This window comes from Leptodactylus fuscus, chromosome 2, assembly GCF_031893055.1.
Source record: "Leptodactylus fuscus isolate aLepFus1 chromosome 2, aLepFus1.hap2, whole genome shotgun sequence".
Taxonomy (NCBI): Eukaryota; Metazoa; Chordata; class Amphibia; order Anura; family Leptodactylidae; genus Leptodactylus; species Leptodactylus fuscus.
In genome coordinates this window covers 144,148,346-144,167,763 of record NC_134266.1, presented here as the reverse complement: position 1 = coordinate 144,167,763, position 19,418 = coordinate 144,148,346, and the positions used below count along the sequence as shown (strand labels likewise).

At 42.1% G+C, this 19,418-nt stretch overlaps 1 protein-coding gene across 3 annotated transcripts in view; it reads right to left on the bottom strand.

Annotated features, from left to right (window-relative positions):
• The window catches only part of DTX2 (deltex E3 ubiquitin ligase 2), a 65,694-nt gene that overhangs the window by 31,893 nt on the left and 14,383 nt on the right, over window positions 1–19,418 (bottom strand). For all 3 annotated transcript variants that reach the window (XM_075264825.1, XM_075264828.1, XM_075264827.1), the window contains exon 3: window positions 993–1,599. In XM_075264825.1, coding sequence (XP_075120926.1) covers window positions 993–1,599 — 607 coding nt within the window. The remainder of the gene's footprint in view (window positions 1–992; window positions 1,600–19,418) is intronic.

Below are 19,418 nucleotides of genomic sequence, written 5' to 3'. Positions count from 1 at the left end.
AATACAATTATGCTAAAAGGTCGCTTTTAAGCAGGAAAGCCATAACCATCTTCCATGTACAAATATTAAATTTAAGATTACATTTTTATGGCGCTCTCCGTGCAATAATAATTACGTTTTTCATATTCTTTGGTCAAAATGATCACACAGATACCAAATTTAGTAAAACTTTTAAAAATGCAAAAAACTATTTTAGTCATCATATTCTGACACCTGTAACTTACTACGTTTTTGGGAAGACAAAATGGCAAATCAAAAATTATTATTTTTTTTTAATATTTTGGGGGCTTGAACCTGAGATTATTAGGATTACTTGTCCTACAGACAGCAATACAACTGTGTCTATGAGCCCTGTCCAGGAATTATTACACCATTTAACCTGTTACACCTTGTGTAGAATTTGTGTAGATATTCAGGAAGGGTAAATGAGCCAAAATACCCACTTCCCTCATGTTGTAGTAAGCACCATGTTTTACTGTTATTTCTGGGAGTCTTAACGTTTGCCCTGAGCACTTGGTAGATATTTTGTTTCTTCTTCTTGCTGGAGTCTCCAGTTGGACCTGTGGATACTAATGGAGTTGAGTTTTGTTCTCTCCATTACTGGATGTGAATGAGATTCTGGGCCCTGGTATATTTTGTGTATTCAAGTCCAGGACTGTTGGGTGAAATAGTTGATACCCGCCTTGTCAGTTTGCATTCCACACACGAGGAGCGTCCCTTCAGCTATTTACTTAGTTTTTTTTGGGTTTTTTTCTACATTTTTAGAGTCAAACAACCTGGATCCTTCTGTACCTGCACAGACAAGCAATCCCTTGTATTCTAGAAGCCACAGAAATTCATAAGGTGAACAACTTATGGGAGAATCAAAAGAACACCAGGGGGCACCATAATTGGGGTGTAAACAGCAAAATTTAGACACAGAAGAATCTTATTTAGGCATTCATACTAAAAACGTGTTAAAAAGATTACAGCATTTAGCATAGAGTGTTTACCTTATTCCGTTAGTAGAAGGAGAAGGCCCAAGAAATTGTATTCCATTGGGAGCAAAAGATGGACCAGGGAACTGCATTGAAGTTGATGGGGGTAGCCAGGTGCTGTTCAGCTTTGGTGCCGATTTTGCACTAGTCATTGTAGGTTTGGGATAAGGTAGATAACCAGCACCACTGTTAGATGTCCGACTGGTGTTTGGGTAATTTGAGGAAGTAGACAAGTTAATCATTGAATGTCTATATCGTACAGGCATAGGCCCTGCACCACTACTTGCAAGACACTGGTGACATGCACAGGCAGATGATTTATGTGCGGGTCCCACCTTTGAGGTTATGGGATAAGGAATATCGAAAAATCTCTGCACTTTCCTTTGAAAACCAGTGACCTGATTTGTCTGAACAAACTGGAGAAAGTCAATGTGGTAGCAAAGTCCAAATATTCCAAGATCTATAGATGGTTTGCCCTTGCTAAAGTTTTCCTCTAGAAATATGCAAATTTGTGTTTCATAAGGAGTCCAACAGCCATCGTCATTGATCCATTCCCAACAAATTCCCTTGGCAGGTGCAGAGTCTAATGAATAAAGGCTTTTTCGCACATAGCGCATGGTTCCTGGGGGAGGAAAAAAAAAGTGAAAATATAAGGTCAATAATAAATATATTTACATTAGGTCTCACATAATCCTAAGGCTAAGTTCACATGGGGGGGCACTTTTTGCCACAGAGAGTGACGCTACTGACGTTACTCTCGGGTCAAAAGCCGCCTGCCACGAGTATTGCGGTCGCGGCTTCCCCCTCCGGAGTAGGCTCAAATGAATGGGCCGACTCCAGAGGTTTCTGCCGCCAGGCAGATGCCACAACTCAACGAGCCGCAGAATCCACCTGAAGAAAGGACAGCCCGCCTGGCGGTCTCCATAGACCACCATTGTGAGGGGGCGGATTATGACGTGTATTACGCACCATAATCTGCTCCCTCTGTGCCTGTCTGAACGGGCCCTAATTCTCTACATTTACAATCACATTTTGATTATTTTTTTCTTGTGCCGTCTCACAAAAACAAAATCATATACAACTCAAATTCACTTACAGTATAACATCTGGTTAGTGGCAGCATAAAGCTGCTCTACATAACAGCGGTTGTGATGATGGAGGGTTGTAGACTATAGCAGGGCTGTAGTAATTGCCTTGTCAGAAAAAAAGTTTTAGACTCCAACTTCAAATCAATTATATTATACAAGTGATCAACTAATGAGAAGTCTTTCTTGTAACTGGTGTCATAGGTGTCAGAGGGTAGGAAAAAGAGGAGATGGGTGAACAGAGTGAAGAAACCGTCAAAAATCAACGGATAGAGAAGTCCTGCAAGGAGGACTTTTTTCTCTGACGATTTTCAGTATAAAAACAACTAAAACCTGATGGACACCCAGCTAACCCAATTATAGTCTATGGGGGTGCATTGGCATCCAATCGTGGCAACACGCTCCAGATTAGGCCCAAATGAATGGGCCTAGTCGGGAAAGAGTCTCGCGCCGTGGACACCATGGCGGATTCAGTAGCGGAATCTGCGTCAAGATAGGGCAGCTCGCTTTTTTTTCTGCTCACTAGTGGAAAAAAGAAGCGAACGGCTCCCATTGAAATCTATGGGAGGTGTTTTTTGGGTTGGATTCTGCGTCAAAATCTGGTCCAAATAACTCAGTGTGAACTCAGCATAAGGCTTGCATGAAAATACTTAGCCACGGAAGAACATGCAAGGAAGCTCCTGGCTCAGGGTTCACACTGATATTAATGTCTGATAAGGTCTGCAACTCTGTAGCTCCAGAGTTAGCAGAATACTGGCAACTCTTCCGTATGCATCTCAGCACTTAGTAACATTTCCCTGTCTACCACTTTGTGGCTGCTCTTGCCGAGGTGCATAAACACATTTTTTTCTACTCAAATCTGATTTGGGAATATCTAATGGGGGGGGGGGGGGGGAAGAGAAATTTCACAAGCCGACTTATAACAGTGACATTACAGTAACACATTAGAATTCAGCGAGTCCTTTAACACAATATATATCTGTTAACTCTGGTTACCTAATATTGAGGAGTCATTTTAATCACATCAGTTTTCAGAGCACACACATTCATCTCTTACTGACACATTCAGAGGTACTGGGAGGACAGATGAGTTCCCACCAGATTATCCACTGTCCTTTCCTTCACATTTTAATCAGCTTTGTAATACAAAACTATCAGCATCACAAGCTTGACTTCCTCCTGCCTGAAAACGCCACATTTCTTAAATAGACTTTCGCAATAATGTTATGTGTGGCTGAAATGCACTCTCCCACTTTTGTTAGCAAGGGGATATGTGAAGACAGACAAAAAAAAACAAAAAAACACACGTTACATTTGTGAAATAATACAGATGAAAAGAAAGCTGTGTTACCCACTATAATTACTGACAGCATTTACAGTATATTACAGATCAAGGAAACCGTTTCATGGTCTCTGATGACCTCTGGCACAGGAAGAGGAAGTTTCAAAAAAGTGCACCTAGTTATTAGGCCATGAAGTGAGGCATTATGGCCAACAATCAGGGAGAGGAGGCCTGCAGATTGTAATATATATATATATATATATATATATATATATATATATATATATATATATTATATATATATATATACACATACACACACACACATTGTATAGCTCCTCAGCTACTCAACCATAGGTAACCATCCGGAAGAGTATAAATACATCCTTTGCATGAGAGTACGCAGACTATTCCCTTACATGTCTTTGTGTCAGTGAATATTTTGTATGTTATTCCAAGTAGCTGTCATATTAGCCTACATAGGAAGGACCTCTACAGCAATTAACAGTGGTATAACTCAGTGGGGTTGCACAAAGAGTTAATGCCTGTAGGGTGTGGAACATAATCTAGTAAGAGCAAGCACATATTTCCCCATCAAGGTTGTGTCAGATAAGAGTCAGCATCCCAGGTTACTGATGACATCGAAAGAGGGAGGGAAGTAACTTCTCTTCTTACAGGGGTCTCAAAAGGATTCAAAACAATTAGGCCGTCTTGCATGGTGAACACCAAAACATTTCCTTATTAATGAGAAACCTTTAAAAAAAAACAACAAAAAAAAACAAAACAGTATTAAAAGGTTCTACATTAAACAACCGCCATGCCCCAATGGCCACTATTTCATATTAAGCTTGCAGTCCAATTTCCACGTAGCCAGAGTATAGGTTGATACTTTGTTTTCTTTTATATATACCTTGTAGAATGGGTTAATAGCTCATGTGGATCCGTCTAGATGGAGATATACACCCATGTCTGGTGCTCACCCTTAGGGTGCATTCACACTGAGTAAACGCTAGCTTATTTTGTAGAGTAAAATTACACTTGTAAATTTTGCTATCCCATTGACTTCAATGATATTTTACAGGCGTATTTTTACATGCGTATTTTTACTGGCGTATTTTTACACTTGTAAAAAAATATCATTGAAGTCAATGGGATAGCAAAATTTACAAGTGTAATTTTACTCTACAAAATAAGCTAGCGTTTACTCAGTGTGAATGCACCCTAAGGGTGCATGCACACTACGTAACGCCGGGCGTGTATGAGAGCCGTACACGCCGGCATTACGGCAGACTGCCGAACACTTCCCATTCACTTCAATGGGAGCGCTCGTAACAGCGGCGTTTACGAGCGCTCCCATTGAAGTGAATGGGAAGTGTTCGGCAGCCCTGCTGTAACGCCGGCGTGTACGGCTCTCATACACGCCCGGCGTTACGTAGTGTGCATGCACCCTTAAGGGTGCATTCACACTGAGTAAACGCTAGCTTATTCTGAACGTAAAACACGTTCAGAATAAGCGGCGTCTAAAGCAGCTCCATTCATTTCTATGGGAGCGGGGATACGAGCGCTCCCCATAGAAATGAATGGGCTGCTTCTTTCACTCCGTGCAGTCCCATTGAAGTGAATGGGGAGTGCCGGCGTGTACGCTCCGGCATGAGCAGAGCTTGCCGTATATGCCGGCACTCCCCATTCACTTCAATGGGACTGCACGGAGTGAAAGAAGCAGCCCATTCATTTCTATGGGGAGCGCTCGTATCCCCTTTCCCATAGAAATGAATGGAGCTGCTTTAGACGCCGCTTATTCTGAACGTGTTTTACGTTCAGAATAAGCTAGCGTTTACTCAGTGTGAATGCACCCTTAAGGGTGCATGCACACTACGTAACGCCGGGCATGTATGAGAGCCGTACACGCCGGCGTTACAGCAGGGCTGCCGAACACTTCCCATTCACTTCAATGGGAGCGCTCGTAAACGCCGCTGTTACGAGCGCTCCCATTGAAGTGAATGGGAAGTGTTCGGCAGTCTGCTGTAATGCCGGCGTGTACGGCTCTCATACACGCCCGGCGTTACTCAGTGTGCATGCACCCTAATACTGTAAGATCCACTCTATGAATCTGTGTACCACATACTTTGTTAACATGTGTAGTAAAATATTAGTTATTAGAATAGTGATCATCCTTAGACCACATGGTACAATTTTATTTTTATTTTTTTATTGACCAAGCTGCAGCCTCACTTTTTTTTAGTGGCTGCACAGCATGTACAGGAATCTCCTTGCAGTCTGTGTAGGCTCAGGAGTCAGCGGTACTCTAGATATCACATACAGGAATGTATTGCAGCTTCTGTCCCCTGGGGATGGATGCACACAGGTCTACTTTTATTAGCTTCCTATATTATTAAATAAACACCATTTGACTGTTAAATATAACAAACGGCAGCATTCCCTCAGGGTCCTCATTGCAGCTTTTATAGAGGATCTTACTTGAATTTGCCTTATGATGCCTGAAACTAATTAACAATCCCAAACGTAACATTGAAACAAAGATGCACACAGCCAGTTTTCTTGGCAACTTCTCCCAGATTCTCATTACTTCAGAAGTGCAGATGTGATGCAGAATTTCCCATCATTGTTGTTAGCGCAATGGTTCACGCCAGTTAACATCCAAGCTTACTCAGCTTCTTCAGTGAAACAGCTGAGGCATGCTACTTACTATTCCCAGGGCTCATCCTTCAAACAGACACCTGTTTATAGAACCGCCTGGCACGAGAAAAAGTTGATATACTTCACTGGAAGCTACTTCATGACAAAAGGGGGCAGAAGATGCTCATTAGAAAATCTACTTAAAAGAGGAGACAACAACATTGCTGGGACAAGAAAGAAAAGGTTATATGATGTCATTTCCACACAAACACCATACTCTAATATCTATGATGGCTTCCAGGAAACATGGGGAATTGAATGGGCATCTCAAAAAGTGTACTTGGATCCTCATTTAAAGTACTTATGTAAAGACATTTTCTTCCCAAATCACAGATAGGAAGTCAATGTAATTTAGCGTGTCTTGTTGCAGATACTGTAGAAGGCTATACAAGAACAAATCCCACCCCATGTATGAGACCTTGATGGCACTGGGCAGTACTGTAAGTGACCGTCTACTTCAACCCAAGTGTGAGAAGGAGCGCTATCGCAAGCCCTTCCTTCCAACCGCGATCAGGCTGTATAATCTACATCAGACCAAGCAAAGATCACTCCACACAGAGAACTAAATGACTATGAGTCCTCCTTCTTTCTTCTCTGTTCCTAAGCTGCTATGGACTCCTAGTATATCTTTCTCAGCATATGTGTGTCTACTTCTGTAATATATCACTGTGTATTATCCTGTATCTGTATTACTTTGCAGCTGTAACATACTGAAATTTTCCCACTGTGGGACTATTAAAGGATTATCTTATCTTATCATACTGCCCTCTCTCTGCTTCAGGTGCAAATAGAGGGTCATCTACATAAACCACTGATCACAATCAGTCTATCGCCTATGGTAGCTAGCACATTCAGTCTTCAGACAGCTAGCAAGTCCCGGAGCTATTTAGCTAGTACTCTCTCTCTCTCTTTTCCAGCAGGTAAATAGGACAGCAGTTGAAATGAACAGAATGAGAAGTCTGCAGGTAAAGTCTGTGTACCATGAAACCCAGCAATACATACATACATAGTCACCGTAATATAAGGAAAAGCTCAAGTAAATCTCCTGGTAACATGCTAGAAATGAGCTGAATTTACAATGCCAGACAAGTAGTAGTAAACTATACTATTAGGCTTCACAGGTCTATTTCTTCTATGAATACGTCCAGTGTGCCGACCCCAGCTTTTTGATCATTCCCATACTGCTTCCTCCTTTGAAAGTCAGCCAGGAACAGACCAATTCTGCTAACTGTACAGGAAATGGAATAAAGTATTTAACAGAGTCATTTGTGGGGGAAAAAGGGGGAGGATTTATCTAGACAACATATTCTACAGCAGTCGATCTCTGACGGGAGAATAAGTCCAATTTATGATGAGGGATAGATCTGGTCAGTGCCGGCTCTAGGTTTGTGTGGGCTCTTGGGCGACAGAGCTGCAGTGAACCCCTTTTGGAGTAACTCATGCACACTGCAGCAAAAAAACAAAACAATCGAAATTGGGTGGTTTTTTTGCTGAGGGAGAGGAATAGGGCAGGACAGCGCTCACAGGTCCAATAGATTTTATTAGCTGTCACAACCAAACCAGGTGAGAGGCCACCAGGTCTGATACATTCATTACAATTATCTAAAAAGGTGAATAGACTATCTGCACTATAAAGTGTGCTCTGTGTTTTTCTATCTTTTACAATTTTTGCTGAGGGAGACCCACAGGAGTGGACTGTATTACAGCCCATTCCATACAAGTATATACAACCTGTTCAGATATTGGAAAGCAAAGAGGTGGAGATGTGTCTTGGATTCTTCTTTATTTTCTGCCCCTGATTTACGGTGCAGAGCATTAGTATTCTGTTGCGGCTTCCACCACTAGTTAGGCCCAAATGAAGGAGTCTAACCAGTGGGGAGTCTCAAGCTGCGGCCTCCAAATCCACTGCAGAGTCTCCAGCAAGAACCAGAATACTTTTTTTCCAGCTTCCTGCTCCAATTAGTTTCAGTAGGAGGCAGAACGAGGGAGGAATCTGATGCTGATTTAAGGGCGAAATCTATTATACTCCGGGGTCACCTCAGACCCCAGAGTAGAATAATCAGAGGCCAAGGAGAAGTGATTAAAAAAAATAAACACTTATAGTCACTCCTGAATATCTTATCCTTATCCCCTCTCCTGGATATCCTCGCTCCTTTGCTCGGTCCTCTTCTGCCTGGTGAATGACGTCACAAGCCCCAGACGTCTCTGCTGGGGCCTGTGATTGGGCCTCAGTGGTCACTTGGGGCACCATAATGTCATTATGCTGGCACGCCCCCATGTGACTGCTAGGGCCAATCGCAGGCCCCAGCAGTGATTTCTGGGGAGCGTTACCTCAGTCACCTGCCTGAAGAGCTCTGGAGTGAATGCAGAGTCCCAGATAGGAGAGTATATGTATGTTTGTTTGTTTGTTTTTTAAATCGCCTCCCCTGCGCTAACATCCATGGGAAAGGAGCCTGGTGATTGCCAGGCACCTTTCCATTAGCAGCATGTATAGCAGTTGGGGAACCAGGATTTCCCCAACCGCTATCATTGTGGTCTGGCACTTGCTCAGGTAAATGGGGTGCTGATGCTGGCCATGGATCTAGTCATAAATTAGGCACATTCTATGGCAGTCCGGTGCACAGATACTAAAATCTACAACAGCTGGATTAGATATCATTTACAACAGAAATTTGGCATAAATTACAAATATGGCATTACCCACAGTATGACCTTGCCAAGCCCTCTTTTTGTAAAGTGGTGAAGGTGGTGTAAAAACATAACTTGTGACAATTTCAAAGTCTCAAACCCAAGTGACTTTTTTTGGACACCTTTCAGAATAGGCCATATCTATCTCAGGTTTTAAGAAGAAACTTGAGACACCCTATATGGGCTTTTGCTATCATAAATGACATATTATTCAACCTCATAATAGCCTTGAGTCTTTGGAAACAGTGTGTGTGTAGGAAACTTTTTTGACTATATTTAGAGCATTTGTTTCAATAACACACAAATGTGGATTCAGTCTCATGGATGAGCAAGCAAGAAAAGAACAGCTGACATGAAATAAGAACATTAAAGATTTTAAAGTGGTATGGCTATTCGATGAATTCTGTGCACTGTCGGCTTTCCCCGTATGTACCCCAGGGCTGGAGATATTGGGCGTTCCTCATAGCTCAGCATCATCACTGGGCGGTAAGGATCGCCACCTCTGACAGTACAGGCCCGCTCTTTTCACAGTGGGGAGATATCGGTGCCAAAATTAATGTCATTGATATCTCCAGCCCCAGGGCACATAGCAGGAAAACTGACATTGCACTGAATTTAGTACATAAAACCACATATTGCATGAGGACATGAAAGGTCTGCTTTAAGCAGAATTTTAGGTGGATTGCACTTCATAACCTACCAGCCCCCCCCCCCCAAAAAAAAAAAAAAAAAAAAAAAAAGTGTGAACTTACCTCTACATAAATCATAATACATAAAACTTTTAAAAACAAAAAAAGTATATAATTTTTTTTTAAAAAAATATATATTTATTTATTTACATATATATTTACACAATTTTTTTTTTGTTTCTAAAACGTTTACGTATTATGATTTATGTAGGGGTAAGTTCACACAGAATTTTTTGCAGATGGGGTATGAAGTGAAATCCACCTTAAATTCTGTTCACTGGTCTCTGCCCGAGGCCCGATGGAAGAGCCGACTGCGTATGCCTAGCAGTTCGAAACCCAAGATGGAAGAAGACGCAGAGAGACGCGGCATCGCTGGAGATTTCTCTCTCAGGATTGGGGACCGCCCCCAGTGCTGCGAGAGAACTCATTTGCATACAGAAGAAAACTGGGATTTCTATCGAACGGCGGTGCGTAGAAGACATCTAAAAGTAGGAGAAGAATAGCCTTTCTTAAGGCTATTCCTACGTGTTCGGGAGAAAAATTAAGGGCTCAACCGGCACAGTGACATGTTTATGAAGAGGCTGCGGCCCTGCGCCAGAATGGATTTTTAGGCATGTTAGAGACGGAGGTAGATTTCCATTATAACTGAATCCAGAAAACTGGTGCGTTATAATGAATAATAATCAAGGCATCCCCGCCCTAATCATATTAACACAATTTGGCGAGCAAGGCACAGATTGGGGCTTGTGCTGCACGTTTGTTGCAAGAAAGGGCTAAGTGTATTCCACAGTATCACTCCTCTATGCCAGAAAACTGGTGTAGAAAAAGTGATTATCTCCTAGACAACCCCTTTAAGTAAAATGCACTGTTAACTGCAGTAAATCTAGGATGGTAACAAGAAGCCGCATTTGCTGCCAAAAGGCCAATTCTTGTTATGCATATGAACGAGGAAATCATCTTGTGTTTTTAACAATCTGAGCAAACATGACATAAGTGAGAGGCAAAGTTACAGCTAAATATGCATTTTCAGTTAAACCATCTTTCAATAAATACATTGTTAAGTTTGGTTTATTTACTATACGTAACCCTTTACAACACTGTTACACAGCTTAACAATACATGTATATAATAATTTTAAACAGATGGACAGTAGACGCTTCCCAGGAAGCTGACTAGAATAACAGGATGTAATATTTTTAACAAGCAAAGCATCTGTACAAAAAAAGATTCTGACAGCTGGAAGGTGGGGTGGGGATGTCCATAGATTTCCTTAACTACATATACCAAGGGAGGACAAAATAATGTAGGTAGAGACGGGATGAATCCAGGGGCCAGACTCACTTGGTTATTCTTTACTGAAAATGAAGCTCAATCTTGAATTGATTTTGTTTGCAAATCCGAAATCTACCAACCTTAGAACATACCTATCTAAAATCTGTTAGCCATATTCAATTATATATTTATGAATTCGATGTTCAGTCCATCCAGCCACAATCTAATTACACTAGCGTTCAAGTATCCGCACGAGACTGTTCACATTACGCTTAAAATCAGCAGAGAGTAAAGTCCTGCAAGGAGGACTTTTCTGTCCATCGATATCAGTATAAGGGTCCATTCACATGGAGGAAAATGGTGAGGAATTTGGTGTGGAATTACAGCACTGAAAAAAATGCCTCCCATTACTAGCAAAAAAAGGAATCCATTGAAGTCAACAGGAGGCTTTTTTTTTTTTTTCAGGCCTGAAATTCCACACCAAATTTCTCACCATTTTCCTCCGTGTGAATGGACCCTAAAATTGGCGGAAACCCAGCAGACCCCATAGGCACAGTGAAACAGGCAGTTTGCAATTCCCTGTTTGGGTAAAATATTCAATTTTGTTTGACTCTCTCTCTGGCTACATTCACAAGTCAGTGAATAATGACCTTGCGACGTCTTAAAATATTTTTTTTAATGGACGTAACAAAGGCATTGATTTCAATACAAAAAATTATGCAACAGCACTCAATGAATGGTCGATGCATCTTACAACAAATTGTTTAATAAATACATTCTGCAGAAAAAAAATAAATAAATAACATCGGATTGCTGATTATCTTTTGTATGGTTTCAAGTTTGAGTTGGTTAGTTTTCCAGTGTACGTACAGCCAGGCTATTTCTTAGTCTATAGGAGTTGAGTGCCGCACTGTACCCTTATTTTTTAAAGCATTCATTTCAATGTCAGTGAACAGGGCTATTCACATAAATGTTATTTTGACTGACCGCTGCTCCAGGCCATCAACTTTTTTTTTTTCTGTTTTCAGATACCTCCACACACTGGAATGTATGGAGAAGAGAGTGTGAGAGTGAGTGAGTGAGTGAGTGAGTGAGTGAGTGAGTGAGAGAGAGAGAGAAAGAGAGAGACCTGTCTGCCTCTAGTTGCCCCCAGTTTAATGTCACCCTCCGGTTTAACGTCCCCCTCCAGCTGTTCCAGTTTCATGTCCACTTTAGTTTCCACCAGTTTAAACTAGGACACCAGGAGAGGGACTTAATACTGTGGGGCAGTTGGAAGGGAACATTATAATGTGGGGGCATATAATGTACAGCTGACTGTAGGAGGATTATACCTTGTGGGGGTACATGGAAAGATGATTGATAAAGATGAGAGAACACCATTCGATCGAATAGGTATTCGATCGAATATCAGGCCGTTTGCGGTATTCGTTCCCAATCGAATACCACGCGGCATACGCAGTAAAAATTCGTATCTTCTCCCACCTTCCCTGGCACGTTTTTTGCACCAATAACTGTGCAGGGGAGGTGGGACAGGAACTACAACAACGGAGGCAGTGAAAAAAAAATTTAAACCCATTGGCTGCCGAAAACATGTGACCTCCCATTTGTAAGAACGGCCGCCGCCATATTCGCCAGATTTGCGGTCAGAGATAGGGAGAGAAACATATCTGCTGAGGGCTAGATAGGCATTAGCTTCAGATAGGCAGGGAAAAACCGAAGAACAACAGAGCTATACACTGCAGGGACAGGAGTCCAGCTTTCCACGGACTGTGGAAAACAGGGATACAGAACAGTTACTTGTTGCTATATACGTGCACACCAGCTTTTGTTAGGGGTGTCCCCACACAAAATAGCAGGAATCCACAGCAGTTACTTCTTGCTATATACGTGCAAACCAGCTTTTCTTTGGGGTGCCCCCCCCCACACACACAAATTTGCAGGAATACAGAGCAGTTACCTCCTGCTATATACGTGCAAACCAGCTTTTCTTTGGGGTGCCCCCCCCACACACACAAATTTGCAGGAATACAGAGCAGTTACCTCCTGCTATATACGTGCAAACCAGATTTTATTTGGAGTCTCCCCCACAAAATAGCAGGAATCCACAGCAGTTACTTCTTCCTATATATGTGCAAACAAGTTTTTCAGGCAGTGTGTAACCCCAAAACAGGGATACAGAGCAATTAGGTCCTGCTATGTACGCTCAATCCAGATATCCAGAGTGTGTACCCCCAAAACCTAGTTGAGAGACACTGAAATTCAGTCAGGCTATGTACGCTGAATCCAATTTTTAAGGGTCTACCCCCCCAAGCTAAGTGGGAGACAGCCATTCTTTCAGTCAGGCCATGTATGGTCAATCCAATTTTTAAGGGTCTACCCCCCAAAAGCTAAGTGTGATACACAGCAATTCAGTCATGCTATATCAGCTCAATCCAATTTTTTGTTCAATCCAGTATTGTTTGCTCTCCATGATGTGAACTATGCGTTTGTCTCTTGAAAAGCAACCCAACATGAAGTCAGCCATGTGTGCCAGTGTGTTACTTGACATGACTTTGCTGCCCTCCACTGTAAGGGTCACTCCATTTCCTCCATTTTCCACTCCCCTTCACACCATCCGTGCATGAGCAATGGGATGCACTGAACTTCACCCTCAAGACTCGTGTGGGACAGTGACATGAAATGCCACTTCATCCCCCTCGTCTTCCCCCGCCAGCCAACGGTGCGAAGATGACAGGAGTGTGCTCTGAATGTTTTCTGCCTAGCAGAGGCTACTTCTCGCTTACGAAAATGGCCGCACTTTGACCAGTATATCAGGCACAATGGTGTAGGTTTCAAAAAACCTTTGCACCAACAAGTTGAAAACATGGGTCATGTGTGGACCGTGTTTGAGTCTGGCAAGCTCCAGATCTGCTACCAGGTTCTGACCATTATCACATACGCCAACCTGCACCTGGGCCCAGGTGCAGCGGGGCAAAAAACATTGCCATCTCATCCAGGATGGCATCCCTGACCTCGGAGGCACTGTGCTGTCTGTCCCCCAAGCTGATGAGCTTCAGCACAGCTTGTTGAGGTCTCCCCACGCCAGTGTTGCAGCGTTTCCAGCTCGTAGCTGGGGTCGATTTAACGGCAGAGGAAGAGGAGGGTGGTGGTGTTTCAGCTCTCCTGCCAGGAATATTGGGCGGGGAGACAAGGCAGGACACCACAGTTTGCGACCTGGTCCCAGCCTCAACTACATTCAGCCAGTGCACCGCGATTGAGATGCAGCGTCCTTGGCCGCATGCACTTGTCTATGCATCGGTGGTCAAGTGGAACTTTGTGCAACTTAGCGCAGAACTTAGGGCCTGCCTGATGTTACGGGACACGTGCTGGTGCAAGGCTCAACTCACCCTAAGGGCCAAAAACACTGCTGGCGAATTTTGTTCCGTTCCAAAGGACTCTGTGTTTAGATTTGGCTCAGTCGAAGCTCCAGGACATGCCTTTGAAGGCAAGGTTTCCTTTAGTGGCTCCATCTCAGCAGGATTATGATGGTGAAGCTTGGTTAAATCTGGTGTCGGAAGGGAAAGTGGATTCTGATCTACATCTAAAGTACTGGAGTATGTTGTTTGGACTATTAACACCTGATCAGAACAATGTAGAGGTAATGTAAAGTCCGATATTAGAGGGCCATTACCGGTAGTAGTAGTTGCAGCCAATTCTCCACCTTTGCGGTCCTCTAAATAAAAGTTACCCCCAGGACTTGATGCCAAAATGTTATCAATTTCCCAATCAAAATCATGGTCAATGATTATGTCCTTAGTCCAATCCACTGCATCAATCCAACACAGAGTTATGGTTCTGGAACCACCGTTTTAGGGGCTAAGAATTTTAATGGGGCTAACACTCTGCTGGTGCAAGGCTCAACTCACCCAAACTGAGTTGAGCCTTGTGATAGGACACAATGTATGAAGGCTTATACAGCCATAGAACAGACTGCCCAGAAGGAACCTGCAGATATTTCAACTTGATATAACTTCTTAGAGAGGTGTAAAATTGCATATTGTTGTATAACCTATCCTCATAACTGAATGTAAACTGAGGGATAAAAAAAAAAAAATCTTCATAAATAAGTGACTCACATTTAACAGCTGAGGACTGTTTAACATGCATACCGTATATACTCGAGTATAAGCCTGAAAAAGCTCCCATCGGCTTATACTCGAGTCAAGAGTATAGAATCTCCCATAAAATAGTGAAAAAAAAAAAGCTTTAAAAAAATAAAAGTTCTAAATCACTCCTTTCCCTAGAATACATATAAAATTACTGTGAAACACATACACATTAGGTATCCCTGTGTCTGAAAGTGCCCGGTCTACTGAATATAGGGGATCTGCAGGGGTTAATAGGAGCACTGCAGATACCCTATATTCAGCCAGGCTGAATTCCAAGTGGGGGGAAAAAAACCTCAGTCCTTAAGCTCAGGGAAGCGGTAGACAGACAACCAAAACACCCCCTCCCCTTTTCCAGCACCCAGCAACTACTGCACCCAAAAACTACGACCATTTTAATTTTTTAAATTTTCCAGTAGCTGCTGCATTCACATCACAGAGACTGATTCCATGTGGAGGCCACAACTCAAGTATCAACCCAAACTTACCGGATTCGATTTATGGCAATGATAGGTGTCAAAATCATTGTGATGAACAATGCTTGCCTGGCAGCATGGATACAACACTTGCCCCAGCTCCATTTGCTCTCCAGTCTGGTCCCTGTCCATGGAATGAAACCATCAGTCTCACCAACTTACACTTCATCTTATGTGTGAACCAGAGGCCATTTTCCCACTCAATTCTATTAAGCCAGTTGCACACGACCATGTGCTAACAAACTTTCATTAATAAACGGCACAGGCAGCACACGGGGACACACGAATGTCATCAGTGTACAGCCATAAAAAGTAGCCTGTGTGTTAATCGAGGTTACAAACTATGTATTCGTTCAGCCATTTTTGTGTGATCGAGTAACAAAAATCCAAACTTTCACATATATATATATATATATATATATATATATATATATATATATATAAATATATCAGTAAAGTATAGTATTAGTAGTATAGTGTATAAATAAATTATATATATATATATATATATATATATATATATATAATATATATATATATATATATATATTTATATATTTATATTAGGATATACCGTATTTTTCGGACTATCAGACGCACTTTTTTTCCCCCCAAATTTCGGAGGAAAATGAGGGTGCGTCTTATAGTCTGAATGTGGGGGGAGGAGCGGATTTGCAGCATGGCCGCGCTACTGCCACCGCTGGTTTTCTGCAGCGGCAGGAGCGTGACAATCTGCAGGCCCCGGCAGCTAAGACAGTCCCCGGCATCTTCTGTAATAGACCGGCAGATGCCGGGGACTGTCTTAGCTGCCGGGGCCTGCAGATTGCCACGCTCCTGCCGCTGAAGAGAACCAGCGGTGGCATGCTGTAAATCCGCTCCTCCTCCGCAGGTCCCGGCTGTTAGTTAGCCCCGGGGCCGGTCCCCACCGGCCCCATACCTTTAGTGATGCAGGCCGGCTCCTGCACGGCGAGGCTGCAGGAGGCGACCTGTTCCGATGACAGCTGGGAGCCTAATGAAGTCTCCCAGGCCTGTCATAGCTATATATTACTATCCCGGCTGGTCTATGACACTCCGCGATAGTAATGTATAGAATCTCCCATAGATGGCAATACACTTGTATTGCCGTCTATGGGACTTGCAATCAAATGATTGCAGGTTCAAGCCCCCTAGGCGGGGGGGGATAATAAAATAGTAAAAAAAAATAAAAATTCCTGGATTACGATCACGATTAATTAAATGTTTTACATTGATTACAGTCCATGAACAATTTTAGGCCACTCCCATTTTATAAGCCACACCCTCTACGTATAGGTCATACCAGACCGCTGAGTGTTGGTTTCAGTTATTCACACACCAGTGACACTTAAAAAAAAATATAATAAAAAATAAAATAAATAAAAAGTTCACCTACTTTCCCTAGAATACATATAAAAGTATAACATTACTGTGAAACATACACATTAGGTATCCCTGTGTCTGAAAATGCCCGGTCTACTAATAGTTTTATGTACAGTGAACGTCAAACTCAAAAGTGCTAAACCGCTGGGTTTTTCCTCTCTGTTTTGCCTCTGAATTAAATAATAGGTGATCTAAGCAATAAATATTTCCCAAAATGGTATAACTAAAAAGTACACCTGGCCCCACAAAAAAAATGCCCTATACATCCCCGTACAGCTGCAGGGTCACCTGTCAATGTGGCCTTGCAGCTGTTCCAAAACTACAACTCTCATACATTAAATATTTTACCATTTTTTGTCTGAAAAAATTTTTTCCCCTATTTTTCTCCTCTAAAACCTGGGTGCGTCTTATAGTCCGAAAAATACGGTATTTTTTGTTTTGTTTTTAGGTGATGGCTTCACTGGCATTACCATAACTACGGATCTGTAGGACAAGTCACTCACTCACTGCTCTTGCCCGCAGGACAATCAGTTCAGCTAATGTCAGTTTTGCTGATTTAACCCAGTCTGTTATCTCTCTATGTAAAACACACAGCTATCACCTTATTGTTCTGTACAAGCATCTGCAGATTACCTGATCTGCATAAATATTGTAATAGTTCTCAGGCCCGTTCAGCAGGGGTGAAGGGGGGGGAGGGAGAGAAATACAGGAACTCCTTTTAGCAATGGAGACTGGGCACCGCAGTAGTAGTCAAGCAAAATAAATTAACTGCTTTTGAACTCCATTAATACAAAGGACGTAATAGTATATAACAGTATGTCATAGTGTAATAGTACGTAATAATAATTTGTAGTAAGTCATTGGTCACATGGGTATAAAAAAATATCCCATTTATGGCCAGTATTATAAGAAACACTTTGTATGATGGCTCAGTAGTTAGTGCTGTTGCCTTGCAACGCTGGAGTCCTAGGTTGAAATCTAGCCAAGGACAACATTATGATAGTATGTTCTCACTTTGTTTCACACGCTAAATTGTGATCAGGGATTTAGATTGTGAGTCCAATATGAGATAGTGTGGACAAGATCTGTAAAGCACTGCAGAAGATCATGGTGCTATACAAGTAAGGCTAGGTTCACACCTCCGCCTGAGGATTCCGTTCCACATTGCGCTTTAAAATTACCAGGACGTAACCTCATTATAGTCTATGTGGTCCATAGAGGGTAACCGCTTTTTTAAGCAGATTAGATTTTTGCTAAAAAAAAAAATAGAAAAAAAAAAAACTATGTAGGTGTGAACCTAACGTACGCAAAACAAATTAAATGCTAGTATGTAATTGGTTGCATGGGAATGTATGCTTCTGAGTCCTCTCCATACACAGCAGATGCCGGCTGTATAACAGTCAGAACCAGACACTAACAACGCAATCGATGATGACATCTATTGCACTTTAGATGCTGCGGATAAATGCGACTGCGGCATCTGAAGTGTGCAGGTGCCACAGGTGCTGCCATCTTTGACTGATTGCTGCCCTCCAGAAAACCATCGGAATGAAAAATTTACAGTTTTTACAGGGATTAAATTGAGGTCTAAATCACCCATGCAGCTATTCTTTGTAGCCTACACAGAAATACCAGATGATGAAGAAATCAAATTACTTACCGTACTCAAATATATAGATAAACCATAGCAGATTACACAGTGGAAAAAAAAGTTGCCACATCTTTTAAAAAGACAGGAAGGAAGCACAACTATGCGGTGTCTGATTTTAGCTCTGTAAGGGTGCACTGTGTATGTCAGATGATGGGAAGACAAGCCTCAGTCTGTAGATTCTTCACTCTCTCACTACAGTAGATTATTTAATCTGATGCTGTAAAAGATTAATGACCGCTTCAAATTCCAATCTCAGGGCAACATGAGGGCTCAGGGGTTAGCACTGCAGCCTTGCAGTGCTGGAGTCCTGGGTTCGAAACTTGCCAGGAACAACATCTGCAAGGAGTTTGTATGTTCTCCCCGTGTTTTTGTGGATTTCCTCCAATTCTACAAAGACGTACTGATAGGAAAAAAAAAAAAAAAAAAGTAAATTGTGAGCCCCATATAGGGATCACAATCTACAAAGAAAAAAATTCCAATCCCGGATGTCAAGTCACACATAACTGGTTGCTTTTTGTTCCTTGGTTTGTAAATATGTCATCGTTATATTAATCAATGGCCACAGTGAAATCCACTAAGCCTTTTAATTTTTTTTTATGCAGTTATTGGCACAAGGACAGGTATGTAATTCATATGCACTATGCTGCATTATATCACATATCTATTATATAGAATGCTAAAAGCTTTAGGAAAGTGTGGACAATTCTACAGAGTAAGAATGCACTCGCTGTTAGAAGTTAAAGGGATTCAATCATTTGAATCCTATTTTTTTCTCCCTAACACGGAATAGCATTACGAAAGGCTATTCTTCTCCTACCTTTAGAAGTCCTCTCCGCACCGCCGTTCAATAGATATCCCCTTTTTTTTTTTGGTATGTAAATTAGTTTTCTCACAGCACTAGGGGCGTCCCCAGGACTCAAACAGGACTGGGGGCATCCCCAGTGCTGCGAGAAAACATTCTAGCGCTGGCCTCTGTCTTCTTCTGACATGTCTCCCTGCGATGTCTTCTTCCATTGGCTTTTTCTGCATTTAAAATTTTTGATGTGAGGTGAGTAATC